The sequence below is a fragment of the Chelon labrosus genome (genome assembly GCF_963514085.1).
Source record: "Chelon labrosus genome assembly, chromosome: 19".
In the NCBI taxonomy this organism is placed as follows: domain Eukaryota; kingdom Metazoa; phylum Chordata; class Actinopteri; order Mugiliformes; family Mugilidae; genus Chelon; species Chelon labrosus.
Window position 1 is genome coordinate 5,285,250 of NC_140352.1, and position 19,189 is coordinate 5,304,438.

The 19,189-nt window shown below is 43.2% G+C and overlaps 1 protein-coding gene across 2 annotated transcripts; it reads left to right on the forward strand.

The window, feature by feature from the left end:
* Positions 1 to 1,773: 1,773 nt before the first annotated feature.
* nrap (nebulin-related anchoring protein) lies at positions 1,774 to 19,185 on the forward strand. Of its 2 annotated transcripts, XM_084568287.1 has the most exons (43): positions 1,774 to 2,235; positions 2,745 to 2,839; positions 3,114 to 3,201; positions 4,417 to 4,521; positions 5,093 to 5,191; positions 5,306 to 5,413; positions 5,523 to 5,627; positions 5,723 to 5,830; positions 5,924 to 6,031; positions 6,122 to 6,229; positions 6,658 to 6,774; positions 7,385 to 7,489; positions 7,620 to 7,727; positions 7,826 to 7,930; positions 8,021 to 8,119; positions 8,257 to 8,361; positions 8,489 to 8,596; positions 8,726 to 8,833; positions 9,339 to 9,536; positions 9,629 to 9,733; positions 9,822 to 9,920; positions 10,008 to 10,112; positions 10,934 to 11,041; positions 11,178 to 11,335; positions 11,994 to 12,147; positions 12,242 to 12,346; positions 13,413 to 13,511; positions 14,305 to 14,409; positions 14,537 to 14,644; positions 14,850 to 14,963; positions 15,164 to 15,361; positions 15,593 to 15,697; positions 15,887 to 15,985; positions 16,079 to 16,183; positions 16,280 to 16,387; positions 16,669 to 16,980; positions 17,177 to 17,281; positions 17,375 to 17,473; positions 17,617 to 17,721; positions 17,809 to 17,916; positions 18,004 to 18,315; positions 18,614 to 18,769; positions 18,892 to 19,185. In XM_084568287.1, exons 1-43 carry the CDS (start codon positions 2,170 to 2,172, stop codon positions 19,162 to 19,164), a joined length of 5,388 nt encoding a protein of 1,795 aa, XP_084424413.1. In that variant the 5' UTR covers positions 1,774 to 2,169; the 3' UTR covers positions 19,165 to 19,185. The 2 variants fall into 2 exon arrangements, with proteins under 2 accessions (XP_084424413.1, XP_084424414.1); XM_084568288.1 differs by lacking the exon at positions 4,417 to 4,521 and having other exon boundaries at positions 5,084 to 5,191.
* The last annotated feature ends 4 nt before the right edge of the window (positions 19,186 to 19,189 follow it).

Consider the following 19,189-nt stretch of genomic DNA (forward strand, 5'->3'; position numbering starts at 1 on the left):
AATAAACAAACGTTTACCTGATGAATATTATTACAATAATATGTTAGATAGATAGATAGATAGATAGATAGATAGATAGATAGACAGATAGACAGACAGACAGATAGATAGATAGATAGACAGATAGACAGACAGACAGATAGATAGACAGATAGATAGATAGACAGACAGACAGACAGACAGACAGACAGACAGACAGATAGATAGATAGATAGATAGATAGATAGATAGATAGATAGATAGATAGATAATAAGAAGAACTTCTGCATATGACAGGACTCTGTGTTATATTTAATGTCCGAGGTGCACAGGGTGAATAGGACAGGGGAAAGCACAGTCCCTTGTGGTGCTCCAGTGCTGCTGACGATAGTCCCGGACGTGCAGTTCCCCAACCTAAGAAAATCAAGATAATCCACTATCCAGGAGGTGAGGTGTGAGTCCACGCCCATCTCTGTTTGCTTGTCCCTCATCAACAATGTCTGGTTGGTGTTGAATGCGCTCAAAAAACATGATCCTCATTGCAGCATTCCCCCTGTCCAAGTGTGAGAGAGTCCGATGATGGAGCAGCTAGAGGATGGCGTTCTCCACCCCTTCCTTCTCCTGGGACGCAAGCTGCAGTGGGTCGAGAGCTTGGCGGACCTGGGGCCTGATGTGATTAGCAGCAGCCTCTCCATGGTCTTCATGATGCTGGATGTCATTTGCACAGTGCAAATGAAAATTGTTAAACTGTCTCTCTCTTTACTCTACTTTGTCCCTTAGTGTTTTTTATGCAGTACTTCTAATGTGTTTTGTGTGTCTTGTCTAACTCTAACGCATTCAGTACTATACTACCACACTAAATAATACTTATTATATATTTAATATACTGCTTTAATTAATCCATAGTTTAAACCCTATTCATGATGAATTTAAGGCCTAACACAGGCAGCAAGGTTGAAGATGAGAGTGGAAAAAACAGTGAAAGTCTGTTGACCTAGTAATCCACTGAGCTTTTATAACACCTCATTAGACTAAATGAAACCTAGAAATCATTTTAAAATAATCAAATTACCAAAAAATGTCAGTGAAAGTTTGATTTTGATAAGAAAGTAGACACCTGAAGGAATTCAGAAATGATGGTATGACATGTTGGGTGGTTATTTTAACTGATGAAAAGAGCTGGATCACAAGAGCAACTCACTGATTATGAACTGTAATATTTGCAATGTCGTGAAACACGGAAACACTTAGAATTAAAACTGCACTCTGGAATAAAGCAGCAGCTCTGACACAAAATAAAAGAGACATTATAAAAGAAAATCACCAGAAGCTGTTGGTTAACATCTATAATCATGCTCAACAATTTGATTATATGCTGAGGTTTTTACCCAATAATAATTTATGTCTGTTACTTTTCTTATAAATGACTATGCTGTTGCTAAATACACACGTATTTATAGATTTATATGGTATGGACACACCACCTGACGAAGCAGACTAAGAAGGAAATCATTATCTAGTACAGTAAAGAATTCAAAGAACATGATTTGACCAATATACTAGTTAAAAAGTCTTGATTATAGTGGCTGCTGGACGTCCTTACAATCAACACAGGTAAGATCCTCAGGGACATTTGTTCTTATTTATTTGTACTCAGATTGTATTATTTTTTTTGTAATTATTATTCTTATTGTTATTCTTCAGCACCTTATTATTTGACTGGGTCAGCACACTGTATGTGGCTGATGAATCTATATAAGTAAGATTAAATAAAACTATTACACCGTGATTTGCACTTTAATACCTCAGCGTTGAACTAGCTGTCCAACTCAGGACCATTACACATATGCTGTGACATCTGAACCCTCTGTCACTGTCTGTGTCTCTCTCTCTCTCTCTTCCCCGCAGACAGACAGCTGGACTCAGCCAGTCTTCTAGCGTGGGGCATGGAAGGGGGCCGGTCCATCATGGGACATGGTGTCAAGTAAGAGACAGTTTCAGAGTTTCAGAGTGTCAGAGCTAAGTTTACCTCCGCCAGAGACGCGCCATCACGACTGTCTGGGAGTCGCCGCCAGTTCCTTTAGCTAAACTTTTGCCCTGTCTGCCTGAGTGACCTGACTCTTTTGGTTTTTCACTAACAGTTCTCACTAGTTCGTTGTTTTAACTTGAGGTTTTTTGGGAGCATTCGCCATGCAGTCCTGTGCCAGGTGTGGGTTTGTGGTCTACCCAGCAGAGAAGATCAACTGCATTGACCAGGTAATACAAAAATACTGGCACTAGATTATCAATTTTTAATTCAAATCAACTTTTTACATGACATATATGGGATAGTTTTATATAGTAGTAACCCACCTTTGAGTTTTTTTTCCAAATACTGTAACAAAAACCAGGTGCAAACAGGGGAATCTACTGGAATAAATTTACAACATAAAAACACATAAAAAGCTCTTTAATGTTAGTGGCAATGCCTTCCTACCCAAATATCTTACAAATATAACTATAATATATAACCATTGCCACATGAAAACATCAATGTAAATCCAACTCGCTGCTGTTATGAGATATGGAAAGGGTATACAGTTAAGCAGTCGTATAAAATCTATATTTGAGTCCATTTGGATGAACACGCTGTGATTACCACTGTTATTCTGGGGGCTTGCTATCTCATTCATCAGACTTATAAGACCTATTTGTGTCATGATAAACTAGACTGGGTGAAAAGAGGTGATGTGAAAAATAACGTGTTTTTATTTTCCTTTTGTCAGAACTGGCACAAAGCATGTTTTCATTGTGACGTCTGCAAGATGGTCCTCACCGCTAACAACTTCGTCAGCCATAAGAAGAGGCCATACTGCTCAGTGTAAGTACTTATTTAACTTATTTCATTGTGCCGAATCAAAAAAGGTGAGAAAATATGTATATTTTTTTAATACACTGATATTTTGACTTGGCACAAGTTCAGCCGTGTCATGACAGAGAGCCAGACAGCGAAATATCAAGATTGTACAACTACAGTTAATTAAACCTGTGCTTTTCCTGCTTTGACAAACCAAAATATCAAAAAGATCTACTGATCTGCTTCAACAAAATTTGTGACTGAAATGATTTTCTCCTTCTATATTTTATCCCTTTAGGCACAATCCAAGGAACAACACATTCACCAGTGTCTACGAGACCCCAGTCAACATCAACGCAAAGAAGCAAAGCAAGGCGAGCAGCGAGGTAAGAGGACGTCATGTGCAAAAACGCAGCAGCAACATGAATCACGTATGAAGTGTTTTAGGTCTCTCCTGACTCATCGTGTAGTGTGACACGAAACAAGAGTGAAATGCCACTTCATGACTGGGTTTATAACGGGGATTGCTATTTGCAGCGGCCATTGATGAATGCATTACAAAAGAATCCAAATGAAAGTGTACTTGAATGCATGTTAAGATCGTTTTTAAAATCCCCAAATGTTGGAAATGTGCAATTCCAGCGCACATCAATCCCAAACCTCAAGATCTGACCCCGCTGTAGATGCATCCATCAAAAAGGTGAAAGAGAGAGAGCACGTGGTGACGGCAGCGGTTTGGAATGGAGAGTGGAGCTCAGGTTTATTTCGGTTCCTCTGACAGAGGCGAGACCCCACCACCCCCTGCTCGGCCCACTTTATGCCTCGGGCGGCTAAAATTATACGTCAGGAAAAACAGCCTCGCGTCCCTTCCTCTCCTCTGCCCTGCCACCTGTTTCTGTCTGTCTGTCTGTCCGTCTGTGCCTACGAGTTCATGCAGTGCCCCGACGCTTATATTAGCTGCAGGCTAGCTCATCAGCTACCACTGTGAGCCGCCAGAGAGATATGGGACTTAACATGTTGACATTTGATCTGAGGGCGGACTTCAAATCACGCTCGGTGACCGTCAACCACGTCCCAGGGCAGATTTAAAAAGAAAAACTTTGCTTGTTTTCTTGTTTGGAATTAGATTTTAGAAATTTAGCTCGTGCCAAAAGTTTATTTTGATAGAAAGTTTACGAGTGATGCGCTTTTGAAACCAGCCCCCTCTCTTATCCTCTGCAGTACACCTATTCTTATTTTAGTCTGAAGGATGACTGCCAAACAGCTCAGAGTTTCAACAGTTAGTCCTCTGTTCTGAGTCTTTCTCAGTAGGTCTTATTTCATCTTGATTGGAGCATCTCAGTTATTAATAACCGCGCACTAATATTATCCATCGTGAAGCTTTTGAGCTCAGGTTCTCTGGCGACATAAGAATAGAGCGATGAAGTCAGGTTAATACCAATCAGGGCTAGCTTTAAGTTTTTATTTTTTTATTTTTTGTTTGTCCTTGATTTAAAGCGTCCAGCTGCTAAAATGGACGCAACATATCTGTATATGTGTGTGTGCATGTGCAAACGTGTGCAGGCCTTGGCTTAATGCTTCTCGTCCATGTGTACTTGTAGCTGAAGTATCGCGAAGATGGCGAACGCTTTATGTCCACCTTCCACTGTGACATGAGATCCATGGAGCTGGAGAAGGCTCGCCTAGCCAGTCACATGGCCAGCCAGGTGAGCTCCCGGTAGAGCAACTGGTGTTTACGCCCAGTTAAAGGGAGTTCCAAGCCAAATTCTGATCCTTCCTTTTGCTTATCTTATACAACGTTCCCACTAAGATTCAACTATACTGGATGTTTTTTTTTTGACTGTAGTGAGTGATCATGGAGGGGAATAGTCTTCTCTCTGTCTCATTTATATTTTGTTTGTAATGAATAAACCAGAAAAATTGTACCAAGGTCCTAAAGGCAACTGGACTTGCAGAGTTTCTTGAAGACGTTTCATCCGAGTAGCTTCTTCAGGTCTAAGGGACTGGAGGGGAGTTGAGGTTTAAATAGGAACATTTGTGGGTGGAGCCCATCATTAACTTACAAACCCTAACCCTAACCTAACCAGTCCCTTAAGGCTGAAGAAGCTACTCGGATGAAACGTCTTTGAGAAAAGTCCAGTTGGCTTTCTTTAATGTTTTTTGGATATACCATGACCTGGATGATTGAGAACCTTCACAAACACAAGTTCCTAAAGGTCTTGGAAGACACATAATAACTGATCTGTGTTGTCTTCAATGTCAAACCAGGCCTTTCAGTCTCAGTCTGAGTTCTCACAGCAGCAGACCTGGTGTTCAGGGATGGTAACCAACCAGCAGATAGTGACAATGTCTCAGGCACAGAAGATCGTCAGCGATGTGAGTACATGTATTTTCATTAAGCAGACAAAAGTATATTGTGGTTGAAGAAAAGAAACCCTCATCAGCACCAGTCAAACGCTTACCCCGACTGATTGTGTGCTTCCTTGGCAGGCGAAATACACGGAAGAGTACGAAGAGTCAAAAGGAAAAGGTAGCTTCCCCGCGATGATCACACCAGGTTACCAAGCAGCCAAGAACGCCAACACTCTGGCCAGCAATGTAAGAGACAAGACGGTCAAATGTAAAAACTCAATTTATGGTCTCTGCGGATTGTTAATTAAACTTTACCACAACAAGAAACCCAATTAAAGACTTCTTTCTTTTTTAGCTGGAATATAAAAAAGGACACGAGGAAAGAGTTTCAAAATACACCACATTTGTCGACCCCCCGGAGGTGCTTCTGGCCAAGAAACAAGGACAAATCGTTAGCGATGTAAGCCTAAGTGGATTGGGGTTTTCTGTTCTTAAGATGCGGTCGACTTGGCCAACCCTACAAATGTGCCTTAATCGTTGCTTCTCCTCTTCCAGCATGTCTACACAGAGGAGTACGAGCAACAGAGGGGTAAAGGCAGTTTCCCAGCGCATATCACACCAGGATACAAGATGTCAAAGAAGGCCTCTGAGCAGGCCAGTGATGTAAGTAGCATGAAATGCACAAATATACATTAACAGAACTCTTGCAGTGGCACTGATTGAAAGTTATTGGCGCCGTTTTCCACGTTGCACCAGATAAAGTATCGTCAAGTGTACGAACAGGAGATGAGGGGTAAGGCCAGCGCTGAGGCAGGAATAGCTGAGGTGATCCACGCCAGAGAAAACGCAGAAAACTTCAGCCAGGTAAATTAGTCTTAATGTTTCATGAAGTGCACAGAACACACTATTTTGTTTTTATTATTAGTTTTGCTTTACGTGATCTCGTGTTTGCAGATTGCATACACTGAAGACTACGAGCAGCAACGGGGCAAAGGGAGTTTCCCTGCCATGATCACCCCTGGTTATCATCTCGCAAAGAAGGCTCAGGAAAATGCCAGTAATGTGAGTATCACACTGAATGCAGCATAAATGTACACACCAGACGCAATTAATGGCCTCATAAAAGTTGAAAATACATTAGACAAACATGCTATAGATCTTTAACGAGACGTCTTTGTGTAGATCTTGGAAAGCAGGTCCCAACTTTAGCAACTATTGCGGCAACCACGCGAAGTTGTTGTAAGTGCTATCAAAACATTGCAGAGTATAGTATGTAAGAGCTTCACCTTCATCCATCATGTGTCCATGTCATCAGTGGACAAAATAGACAAAATAGGGACAACAATGAGGGCACCTCCCTTTGTCATCAATCACTAAACCTCTCCTCCCTGACTGAATTAGACTGCATGTGCCTCTAATCTCTTGATCCTACAGCAACACGTCACTTTATCCCCCCGATATGCACTGCATCATTTTTCATCCCGTTGCAGCTAAAATACAGGAAGGACTTAAACAAGATGAAGGGAACGTCCCACTACCATAGTCTGACCTCAGAGGACAATCTGGCGTTGAAGAACGCCCGGAAGATCAACAAGTTTGTCAGTGAGGTGAGGGGTACTGCCTTCGTATCTGTACTGTATAGCATGTTTTGTTTTATCTAAGAAGTAGGAACAGAGGGATCTGAATGTCGTCTGGATATCAAACACAAAAGTGTTACGCAAAAAGCTAAATGTAGCTTCTGCTGCCGGTTTGTGTGCGTTTGTGTTCTTAAGAGCTGGAAATGTTGAGGATAGTGTGTCAGTTTCTAAGCAGACATGAAGCCACCCAGGCTGCATTTCCAGCATCTCTTACATGCCTGCATGGTGCGGTTACAGCTTTACCTCCAAGGCCATGATGTTACCTCACAATGCTTCACCCTGGAGCATGTGTTCTAAGCAAATGACATACAAATGACAGTGACTAGCAAGTATTCCTCTTAATATAGTGGACATTTGATCACTATTGTTTTTTATTGTTTTTTTTTTTAAATTTTATTAACCTGAATGTCGTAAGAGCGTCAACATGGAGTCTATAATGAAGCTGCGGTTATGGGTACGGATTATTTTCTGCAATTTATAACGTAAATTTAGCACAACTGTGGAAAAATGGTTGAAAAAAAAGGGTTGCGATGAAAAATATCCCAATTTAGCTGTTTTATTTTTGAATATTCACAAACAGGTGGAGTATAAAAAAGACCTGGAGAACACCAAAGGACACAGCATCAATTTCTGCGAGACGCCACAGTTTCAAAATGCCGCCAAGGTGGCCAAGTTCACCAGCGATGTAAGTCCAATAAAGACATAAAAAATCCAACTTTCTGCTTCACTCCTCGAGATGATTGTAACTATTTGTGCTGCTGTAATGTTGGAGCAATTTAAACATGACTTTCTTCGTCTTCTTATATTTTCTACAGAACAAGTATAAAGAGAAATACACCACTGACATGAAGGGCCACTATGAAGACTCTGGTATCGATAAGAAGACCATGCATGCCATGAAAGCGAGGAAGCTGGCAAGTGATGTAAGTTTCGTTTTTACCCAGACTGGAATTTTAAATGACCGTTCTTCTTTACCTTCTTTTTTTTCAATTTCACACTGTTCTTGTGCTGCGTGTTTCAGATTACCTATAAACAAGGGTCTGAACAGGAGCAGGGTGAATTCAACTACCCGGCCACCCTCACACCAGGCTACCAAAGCCAAAGGAAGCTGGACCCACTGAAAGATGTACGTTCTCCCAAATCTAATCCAAGCTCAACAACACAGTCAGTGTAAATGTATGTATGTATTTATTTGTTGTTTCAATCGTGGCTGCAGAAGAACTACAGGCAACATATCGACCAGGTCAAGTACCGGTCGGTGGCAGACACACCCGAGATTGTTTTAGCCAAGAAAAACGCTCAGCTTGTCAGCAATGTGAGTATAAAACACGATTGTGAGAACTTATCAAGAGCACTGATTTAACATCAACCTTATCCTTGGCTATACCCTTCACTTATGAGCACTGTGCTAACTGTGGTGCTGTGTAACCATGTGATTAATGTGTCCCTTAGCTAAATTATAAAGCAGACTATGAAAAGACAAAGCATCAGTACACTCTGTCCCAGGACCTGCCTCAAATCCAAAAGGCCAAAGCCAACGCTGCCTTGTGTAGCGATGTAGGTTAACGCACTTTTGTCACACATGCATGCACGCGCCTGCCATATGTGCATTCACAATTTAGTTCTAATTAACACTTTTAATTCGTCAAGCCACGGTTTGATCATTTTACTTTTGGCGCTCCAGATTGAATACAAAAAGGAGTGGGAGAAAACGAAGTCTAAAGCGTGCGACATCGGCGTGGACGACCTGAGCGTGAGAGCAGCCAAAGCTTCCCGAGACCTTGCCAGCGACGTAAGTAAACACACACTCTCCTGTCCACTGCAAAGAGATACAGGGAGCTGAGATCTAAGCAAAAATCTCTGCTTTGATCGGATGTAATAGTCGGCAAATTAAATTAAGTCAGGTGGGCATGTGTTTCAGATTAAATACAAAGAAACCTACATGAAGAACAAGGAGAAGGCAGTGGGGGTCAACATGAGTGACTCCAAGACTCTGCACTCGCTTCAAGTTGCCAAGATGAGCAGTGACGTAAGCAGAAATCACACTGATCTGTCTGTCTGAAGTATCAGAATGTACACCAGTCAGCCACAACATTATGACCACTGACAGGAGAAGTAAATAACATTGACCATCTTGTGACAAAACTAAAAAAATGAACATGAAGAACAGCACAAGGTGTTGACCTGGCCTCCAAATTCACTAGATCCCAAACTGATCAAGTATCTGTGGGACTAACAAGTTGCCAGGCACCACAGGACACCCTCAGAAGGCCCATTTCCATTCTCTGATGAGTCATCACAAGGGAGACCTACACAATATTAAGAAGGTGGTCATAATGTTATGCCTGTTCGTTTTTCCACACATACTGTACAAGAAAATTACTTTGAATATCCAAAAACATTAAAGAAAGCCAACTAGACTTGTAGAGTTTCTTGGAGACGTTTTGCGGCTTCTTCAGTCATACCATGAACTGGATGACTGAGAACCATCACAAATATACACTAAGTATTAATCCTGATTGTTACCACTTCAGATTGCGTACAAGAAGGACTCCAAAGAGAGCCAGGCCCAGTTCAGCCTTCCTCATGACATGATCAACCTGAGCCACGCCAAGAAGGCCCAGGCTCTTGCAAGTGACTTGGAATATCGCACAAAGCTCCATGACTACACCGTCATGCCAGATGACATCAAGGTCCAGCAGGCCAAAAAGGCTTATTCCCTGCAGAGCGAGGTGAGAGACTTACCTCATGCGCTATTTCAGTTAATGGTTTAGGTGTTTAATTTTTGTTTTTCGAGGCCGTTGACACTTTTTGTCCTTCACAGAACCAGTACCGTTCAGACCTGAACTGGATGAAAGGGGTTGGCTGGGAGACTGAAGGATGTCTCAACATTACTCAGGCCAAGAAAGCTGGAGAGCTTCTCAGTGATGTCAGTGCAAATATTTGCTATTTCAGTTCGTACATGAACCTCATGCGATGTTATTCACACCTTTTCTACTGCTTTTTTTTTTTTTCAGACCAAATACCGTCAGAAAGCAGACAGCATCAAGTTCACTCATGTGGCGGATGATCTGTCCATCAAGCACGCCAAGCAAAGCCAGGGATTGCAGAGCGACGTATGTTCTCCACGTTACAGTCGTAAACTTGCTGTCATTTCACTATGGTGGACTTTCATAATAACAAACATCTCTCTGACTCTGCAGCTGGCGTACAAAGCAAACACAGAGCAGATGCTGCACCAGTACACAATGACAAAAGACGAGCCCCTCTTCAGGCAAGCAAAGGCTAACGCTGACCTTCTCAGTGGGGTAAGTCTGATAAACAACAAACGCAAAAACAATATAGAGCAACACTAGCATGTGCAAAAGTTTTTTTTTAAATCCAAAGTTACGGGAAACGCTTGGATGAGTATGCAGAGCTTCCACACAGTAGATAAAGTTTTGGAATTGCACATCATGCATTATTTTATGAATCGAAATGCAATTAAACACTGGTGTTAAAGTAAGCAGAGTTAGCTTTCTTTAAATGGACCCGGATCCGTACTCGCGCATGTACGGGTTAGGGTTAGGGGTTAGGGTTAGATTAACTTAAACCATGTTGTTGTTCTTCATCAAATTTAAACAGCCATGTCTTGTGGGACCGGTTGCCATAACTAGATTAAGTAAATCCAACATTTAATTTCTAAGGGCGTACCTCAGGGTATAGTGTTTGGTCCACTTCTGCTTTTAAAACAATAGATTGAATTTGTCCATATTAGATTATTATATTAGTATAAACTTAATTAGTATTAATGGATTTTTAATGCACTTGAACCGTTTAGAAGTTTGGACCAGCGCATTCGTGGTCAGTTTGTCTTGCATGTGGACAAAATGGAAAGAAATCCATTTGTTTACTTGTATAATTAAGAGCTACTGAAGAAGAACTAAATTTAAATGAATGTCTGTTCCCAGATATTCATAAAAGTTTGTAGATGTTTCTGCAGAACTACTGAAAAATAAAATGAAAAACCTTCTTTACATGTTGCTCCATTCCATGTAAAAAAAAAACATTTTGGAATTGAGATTAGCTTTTTCTAACATTTCTGTTTGAGTGAATTTCTTTTTTTTATGCTTTCTTTTTTTTTTTGTAGAAAGTGTACAAGAGCAGCTGGGAGAAGCAGAGAGAAAAGGGCTTTGAGCTTCGTTTGGATTCTCTCTCCATACTCACAGCTAAAGCCAAGAGGGACCTGGCCAGCGATGTGAGTTATTCCAAAAAAATTCGAACAGTTTGTGCTAATGTTTGGAGTTCAGTTCGTTCCTGGCGAAGAGGACATTTTTAACATCTCTGCGCTCAGATTTGAACTCACAGACCTTTTGTTTGTCGCAAACCCGCAGGTCAAGTACAGGGAAAAGTACGAGAAAAACAAAGGCAAGGTGATTGGCATTAAGTCGGTCAGTGACGACTCTCAGATGGCTCACTCTGCTCTGGCCACCAAGCTGCAGAGCGACCGTCACTACAAGAAGAACTACGAGGACACCAAGGCCAAATACAGGTGAGGATCTTGATAGGGCGTTTTCGACGTATGTCCTCAGACCTGAATGCATCTGATTCTACAGATAAGATGTCAAGTATTTGAGTAACTGACATTTACCTACGTCCTTATCACCTTGTCCTCTCCAGTGCACAGGTAACGGATGACATGCGGTTCATTTATCTGAATGAATTAGCAATTATAGGCATAATTAAGACCTCATTCTCTGTCTCTGTTGCAAGCGTCTTTGGTTCCTGGTGAAACTAGCGCAGGTTCAAGCTGTTTGTTGCAGTAGATCCAATATTAATTTAAGAGGCAATTACTGACTTTTATTTTAATCGTATTCTGAAGGTTATATCTACATTGTTAGCAGATTGTGGCCAGTAACCTGCTTTACCTTCATGCAAGCTGTAATTTGGAAAGAAGACGTTTTGTACGAACTTCTCATTTCCAAAGGTCAAACAAGCACTGACTTAAAAAATGGACTATGTTAAAGCAAAATGGGCACAGGCACACACACAAAAATGCCTTAGGAACAACTAGGAAGGTGGTCATAATGTTATGCCTGATCTGTGTATAGTATCATTAAACAAAAAGTGCCACAAGAGCGGGACGTGACTCTTGTGTTACCTTGGAACAAAATTTTAAATTTTCTGCACGTAATAAATCTTTCCTCCAGTGTTTCTCTGGACATGCTGAACATCAGCCACGCCAAGAAGGCTCAAGACCTGGCGACCGAGACCAAGTACAGGACTTTCCTCCACGAATACACCACTCTGCCCTCCGACATGAACGTTGCATGGGCCAAGAAGGCCTACGGGCTCCAGAGCGACGTACGTCTCATTTCTAGACATCTTTTCAGGCAACAAATTAACCGCAATTTTAGACTTTCTAAACTGAAATGTGTGCATGTGCATCCCTCTTTAGAAACAATACAGGTCAGATCTGAACTGGATGAAGGGTGTTGGCTGGGAGGCCTCAAAATCTTTAGATGTGCAGCAAGCGAAGAAAGCTGGAGAGCTGGTCAGCGAGGTAAGATCAGACCCTGTGACCCGAGAGTGCCACGCAGAAATCAGTCTAATTTTAAATGAATGATAGTCACGGCCACAGGTACTTGATTAAACACTCTATTAATATCTATGAGAACTGTGAGTTAGCACAGAGGCTATGTGTGAGAAAGCGATAAGCAAGGACTGTGCAACGTGTGACTGGAAGCCGCATACCTGGGTTTACGACTTAGGTCAGAATGTATTTAAAGAGAAGCAGACCATTCCTGTTCCCTCCAAAACTGGGTTAAGTATGTAGACTGCCATAACAAGAGACCAGACTTAATCTTTGACAAAAATACTCACCTTCATCTGATGCTTCTTGTTTATTACATTTAAATAACACACACAGAAACGTGGAGTTAACTCGTGATATTTGGTGTAACCCAAAAGGAAATCCTTGTTAAAAGGAAGCATCCAGTTTCCTAAAAGCTTCTCGGTGCCTCTATCTTCTAATGCACACTTTAAATACCAGGTCAAGCGGTCAGGTTACACATAAACGACACATATGAGGATCTGTAATCTTAGCCGTTTCTGAACTTTGCTTATTTACATTCAAGGCATCAGAGAAAACAGGTAGCAAAATCGTTGCAAGCTTCTTCTCTTTTTCCAGAGCTGAGGGCCGGTACGATCCCTAACTCCTCGGGTCGCCCCTCCTCCTTGCTGATATTTTAAGCCGAACCATCCTTTATTGGTGCAGAATCTTTTTATATGAACGCCTGCAAAATGGCACTCTGTTCACAACCCCATCACAAGCAGCCACTTCAGTCAGAGCCAGGTTTAGACCATGAAATGACACGAATAGACCAGATCTCAGAGCTGCTTCTGAGTCAGCTTTTTATCTATTTATGTAGACGTGACATCTGCTGTTTGTACAGTAGGCGTCCAGCCAGCAACGAAAAACTGAATCAAATTAAAATCTGCCCAATTTTATTATAGATTTAACTTCACAGGTGGAGCTAACGTCTGTGGAGTTACTGTGCCCTCTGCTGTCCCCGAAATATACTCTATGCGCACTCTGCTTCATTTCAGTTTATGTTCTGTTTCTACAGAAAAAATACCGCCAGGATGTGAGCGCTCTGAAGTTTACGAGTGTTGAAGACACTCCAGAGATGATCCAGGCCAAACTGAGCAACAAACTGGCTATTGATGTGAGTCCAACAAGCCTTTTCTACTCATGTTTATTAGTTTAATTCACAACAGACAGTAGCAGGCAACTAAAATGCAGCTGATCTGATGCAGAGGGATATCTGTGATTGTGATTATACCTTGAAAATAAGCTCACAAACAAACTAGGCTACCACTGTAGCACCTTTAATTATAGGAGAGATTGATCCTATAAATATAATAAGTATACACCAATCAGCCATAACATTATGACCAGGAGAAGTGAATAACATCGACCATCTTGTGACAATTCAGTGTTCTGCTGGGAAACTTTTGGACCCAGCATTCATTGGTGTGGATGTTACTTAGACATGTAGCACCCACCTAGACCAGACCAGGCACCCCCACCCCATAGCAATGACACTCCTTGATGGCAGCAGCCATCCCCAGCAGGATGCAGCCTGACACAGACACACACACAAAAACGCTCTAGGAACAACTAAAAAAAACATGAAGAACAGCACAAGGTGTTGACCTGGCCTCCAAATTCACTAGATCCCAACTGATCAAGTATCTGTGGGATGATCCACAGAGGCCCCTCCCCTCAAAGCCCCCCCCCCCCCCCCCCACTAACAACATTCTGTTGCCAGACACCACAGGACACCCTCAGAAGGCCCATGTCCATTCTCTGATGAGTCACTACAAGGGAGACCTGCACAATATTAGGATGGTGGTCATAATGTTATGCCTGATCGGTGTATGTACAAAAAAGTGTCATGCAGTGTGGGTTTATAGATGAAGTGCACGATCACTAATGCTGCGTTTTCTCCTTTCCAGAGGTTGTACAGGGAGAAGGGTGAAAACATGAAGCACAACTACACGCTCAGTGGAGAGCTGCCTGAGATGGTGCAGGCCAAGCTCAACGCCGTGAACATCAGTGAGGTAAAACAACACTTCCAAGACCCTGCTCATGATAAATCCAAACAAACAACTAATCAATCTTTTTAGTGGGTAGACTCTGTGTAAGTTTTTTTTTTAAAGTGCATCACCACCGCGTGCGCTCTTTCAGAACCGCTACAAGGAATCTTGGACTAAGATACGTGACGGTGGTTACAAGCTGCGTCTGGATGCTATTCCCTTCCAGTCCGCCAAAGCGTCCGCAGAGATCCTCAGCGATGTGAGTTTCCGTTAAATCGCTCGAAAGTATAGCTTTGACTTAAAAACTGTTTGCATCAGCTGCTGATTACATCCCAGTAGGTCTCGGAAACAAGTGGTCCATGTGAATAGAGATCATATTAACATCACTTTTATGCACGTATACTACATGGATTATTCTTGTCATCTCATTTTATTCAGCTTGTGTCACTTGTGTGTAATTTCAGCATAAGTACAAAGAAGAATTTGAGAAGACTAAAGGGAAGATGATTGGGCTGAAGGGGCTCCAGGATGACTTGAATATTGCTCACTCGGTCCATGCCAGCAAGCTGCAGAGTGATGTGAGTGCTCCCTCATTGTCATATATTCATTCATTCATTTTCTGTAAGCGCTAGTCCTCTGGAGGGAAGGAGGACACAGGGAGAACATGCAAACTCCACACAGAAAGGCCCCAGTCAGCCGATGGATTCAAACCCAGAACCTTCTTGCTGTGAGGCATCAGCGCTAACCACCACACCTAACTCATTTCCTCCCCCTCTAGATTAAGTACAAGCAGGACTGCGTGAAGGAGCTCTCAAAGTTCCACCTACCCATGGACATGATGGAGGTTGCACACGCTAAAAAGGCCCAGTCGCTGGTCAGTGATCAGGACTACAGGCTCTCCCTGCACCACTACACCACGGCGCCGGATGACATGAAAGTGCAGGCTGCGAAGAGAGCGTACGCCCTGCAGAGCGAGGTAAGAGTGGATAACAGTGTTTGAGGTCCAGATGTTGGTCAGTCTTACATGCTGAGACATGGTTGGTTTCTGATGCTTCCGGTTGATTTGACCAGCATTTAGGACACAGTTCCACTTCAATGGACCTAACGATAATTGTGCAATGAAATGTTTTGGCATTTATTGAAATATTAAAGTAAATTCTAAGACTGGAAGCTTGTAAACTGATTTTCAGTCATGTTCTCTCTATAGAAAGTGTATCGTTCTGATCTGAATTACCTGCGCGGTGCAGCGTGGATCGCCACTGGAGCTCTCCAGATTGAAGGATCCAAGAGGGCCACAGACCTCATCAGTGATGTGAGACGTCTTCTTAGCTTTTTGTCACACAGCCATACCATGCACACAGGCTCACATGTGAAACTTTTGGGATGACATCTTCAGGATTTTGAACGTTGATTTTTGTGCAAAATACTGATTTGATGCATCTCAAAAATCTACAAAAGCTTCACAGTGACAAACTTTGCTGTTTTCTTTCTTCTGCTGCAGAAAAAGTACCGCCAGCAGCCCTACAACTTCAAACACACCTCTGTTGCCGACTCTCCTGATATCATCCACGCCAAACTCAGTGGACAAGTCACAAACGAAGTGAGCACGCCCCAGATTTTCCAACGTATTGGTTTTGATTTGCTTAAATAAGTTGATGATGATGATGGTAAAATATGTGTGTCTCTCTCTCAGCGTCTGTACAAAGAGAAGGGGGTGAATGACCAACACCACTACACGATCACAAGCGAGAGACCAGAGATCACGCAGGCAAAGATCAACGCAGCCAACTTCAGTGAGGTACTGTTAGCTTTTGACTGTATTATGTAACGCTTTACTATTTATTTGCTCGGTGTGTGTTATTTTAAAGGTAAATGTACATTTGTTCTGCTGCAGATAAAGTACAAAGAGTCCTGGCACACACTGAGGGCTCAGGGCTACAAGCTAACCATGCAGGACATCCCCTTCCAGGCTGCCAAGAGCTCCACAGGCATCGCCAGTGACGTAAGAATAAAATATATTACTGTGTGTTCTGGTGAAGTGAAAAATAACACTAAAGTATACACCATATAGCCACAACATTATGGCCACTGACATGTTGTTCCTCCGGGAAACTTTTGGACCTGGCATTCATTGGACACCCTCAAAAGGCCCAATATTAGGAAGGTGGTCATAATGTTGTGGCTGATTGGTGTAATGGTGACAGAAATTTGGTCAGACATGTCCACCTGAGCAGAGACCGAATGCATCAATGTAGCTAACTAACCTCGTCTGTGTCTCTACAGTACAACTACAAACACAACCACTTGCTGGAGAAGGGGAAACACATCGGGATCAAAAGCGTCTCCGACGATCCCCGCCTCCTGCACTGCCTGCAGGCCGGCCGGCTGGCCAGCGACCAGGAGTACCGCAAGGACGCTCTGACGGCCAGCGGCCAGTACCACCTGACCCCAGACATGATTCACCTGGTGGCGGCCAAAAATGCCCAGGCGCTGGCCAGCGACCAGGACTACAGGCAGAGGCTGCACGAGTACACGGTGCTTCCCGACGACATGAAGGTCAAGTGGGCCAAAAAGGCTTACGACCTGCAGAGTGAGGTGAGATGTGGGGAGAGAAAAATTGAAGGAGTGGAGTGGAATGGAGGAGGAAAAGACTCCAGCAGCACTTGTAGTCAATGGAACATCTTTATTAGACTGACGCGTTTGGGGTGGTAGCCTTCATCAGGGTCAGATGTGGGGAAGAGAAAGACGGAAAAAAATACTAATATGACGCATCTTATTGCTCTATGTGCAGAAACTCTACAAGTCAGACCTCAACTACATGAAAGGAGTGGCCTGGGATGGAGTGGGAGCACCTCAGCTGGAGTCTGCCAAGAAGGCTGGAGAGCTTATCAGTGATGTGAGTATGAAATAGATAGATAGATATCTATGTGACATTTCACTTTCCTTATTTTAAAACAACTCTACGTTACCTTTGTTTTCCTTCTTGCAGAAGAAGTACCGTCAGCTGCCAGACAGCTTGAAGTTCACATCAGTGACCGACTCTCCAGACATCGTCCATGCCAAGACGAGCTATCAGCAGTGCAGTGAGGTAAGATAAACAACGCCCTTGAAGAATATTTAAAAAGTCTACTTCTGCTTTGGGGTTCTTATTTTGGAAGAAACGGCGATGCTGCTAACCCTAACCCTAACCCTAACCCTCCTGGTCATGTCTTTATCTGGTTTCCACCACAGCGGCTGTACAAATCTGGAAAGAATGACGACATGCATAAGTACACCTTGCACCCAGATGATCCAGACTTTGTTAGAGCCAAGATGAATGCCCTGCAGCTTAGTGATGTAAGGCACACATTCTCATACAGTAAACACAAGCAACGTCCTTCATACCCAGATGACGTCATAATATTTTCATCTTTTCCCATAAAGAAAGTTTACAAGGCGACTGGGGAGCAGGTGAAGACATCGGGTTATGACCTGCGGCTGGACGCCATACCCTTCCAAACCGCCAAGGCCTCAAGAGAAATTGCCAGTGATGTGAGTTAGCGTTTAGTTAACTGTTTAGCATATACCACCACTATAGGTTTAAGACGACCACCTCAAAACTCTGGTTCTCTCCAACAGTTCCGTTACAAGGAGTCCCATGTGAAGGAGAAGGGCCAGCAGGTCGGCCTGCGCTGCGTGGAGGACGACCCCAAGATGGTGCACTCTCTGGCGGCCAGCAAACTCCAGAGCAACCTGGAGTACAAACGCCAGTCCAAGGAGGAGCGTGGTCACTACAAAATCCACGCGGACCAGCCTGAGTTCCTGCAGGCCAAAAAGAGCCAGGCTCAAGCCAGCGACCTCACCTACCGACACAAGCTGCACGACTACACCTGCGACCCTGAACAGCTCAACGTCAAACACGCCAAGGAGGCCTACAAGCTGCAGAGTGATGTGAGTCAGGTTGCATGCACAGTATCTCTAAGGTACACACCTAATGTGACAGCAAATGTCTAATAATAACTTTTACGCCAATGGGTTCACTATGGCATTCTAGCACCTTTCAGCTCATTGTTTTGGTTTCCCAGCTCACCCGGTTAGGGTAATATTCATGTGTACTCGCTGGTTTTAAGGACTTAATTGCAAAGGACATTGCAGCAACAATTGGCAAAGTCACACGAAATGTGTTCATAGTAAAGTGTCCGATGGATTTAAAACTAGAAAGGAGTAACTGAGACCATCTTTGTTGCAGGTGAACTACAAGTCAGACCTGAACTGGATCAGAGGAGTGGGCTGGACCCCTCCTGGTTCCCACAAGGCCGAGCTCGCCCGTCGGGCTGCAGAGCTGGGCTTGGCCGAGGGGGTTAGCACCGAGGAGGCCATCGCAAAGTACCAGCACATGATGATGGTGAGAGAACACGGGAGGTGGATTCTAGCAGACATTTTGAGTGATGTAATAAGAAAAGAAAATGTGTAAACGTGTGGGATTTGTTGACTTCCTCCATGTCCGTCTTTAAGGTTTATCGTCAGCAGCAGATGGAGGAGCAGCAGCAGCAGCAGCAGCAACAAACTTCAGAGCAGGTGGAGACGAGCGAGGAGATTCAACAAGGCGTCAACATGGACGCCATGGAGGTCCTCCACGTGAAGAGGAAGAAGACCATCCAGACCGTCCAGAAAAAGACCAGTACGACTTCATTCAGATCCATGGAGAAGAAGTCCAGTACCGTCTCATCCTCCTCGTCGGCTTCCATCCAGAACGCAGTCAAGATGTCCAGTAAAGCTGCTGCGATAGAAGACGCCTAGAGCATTTTATCGAGGATGGTCTTGA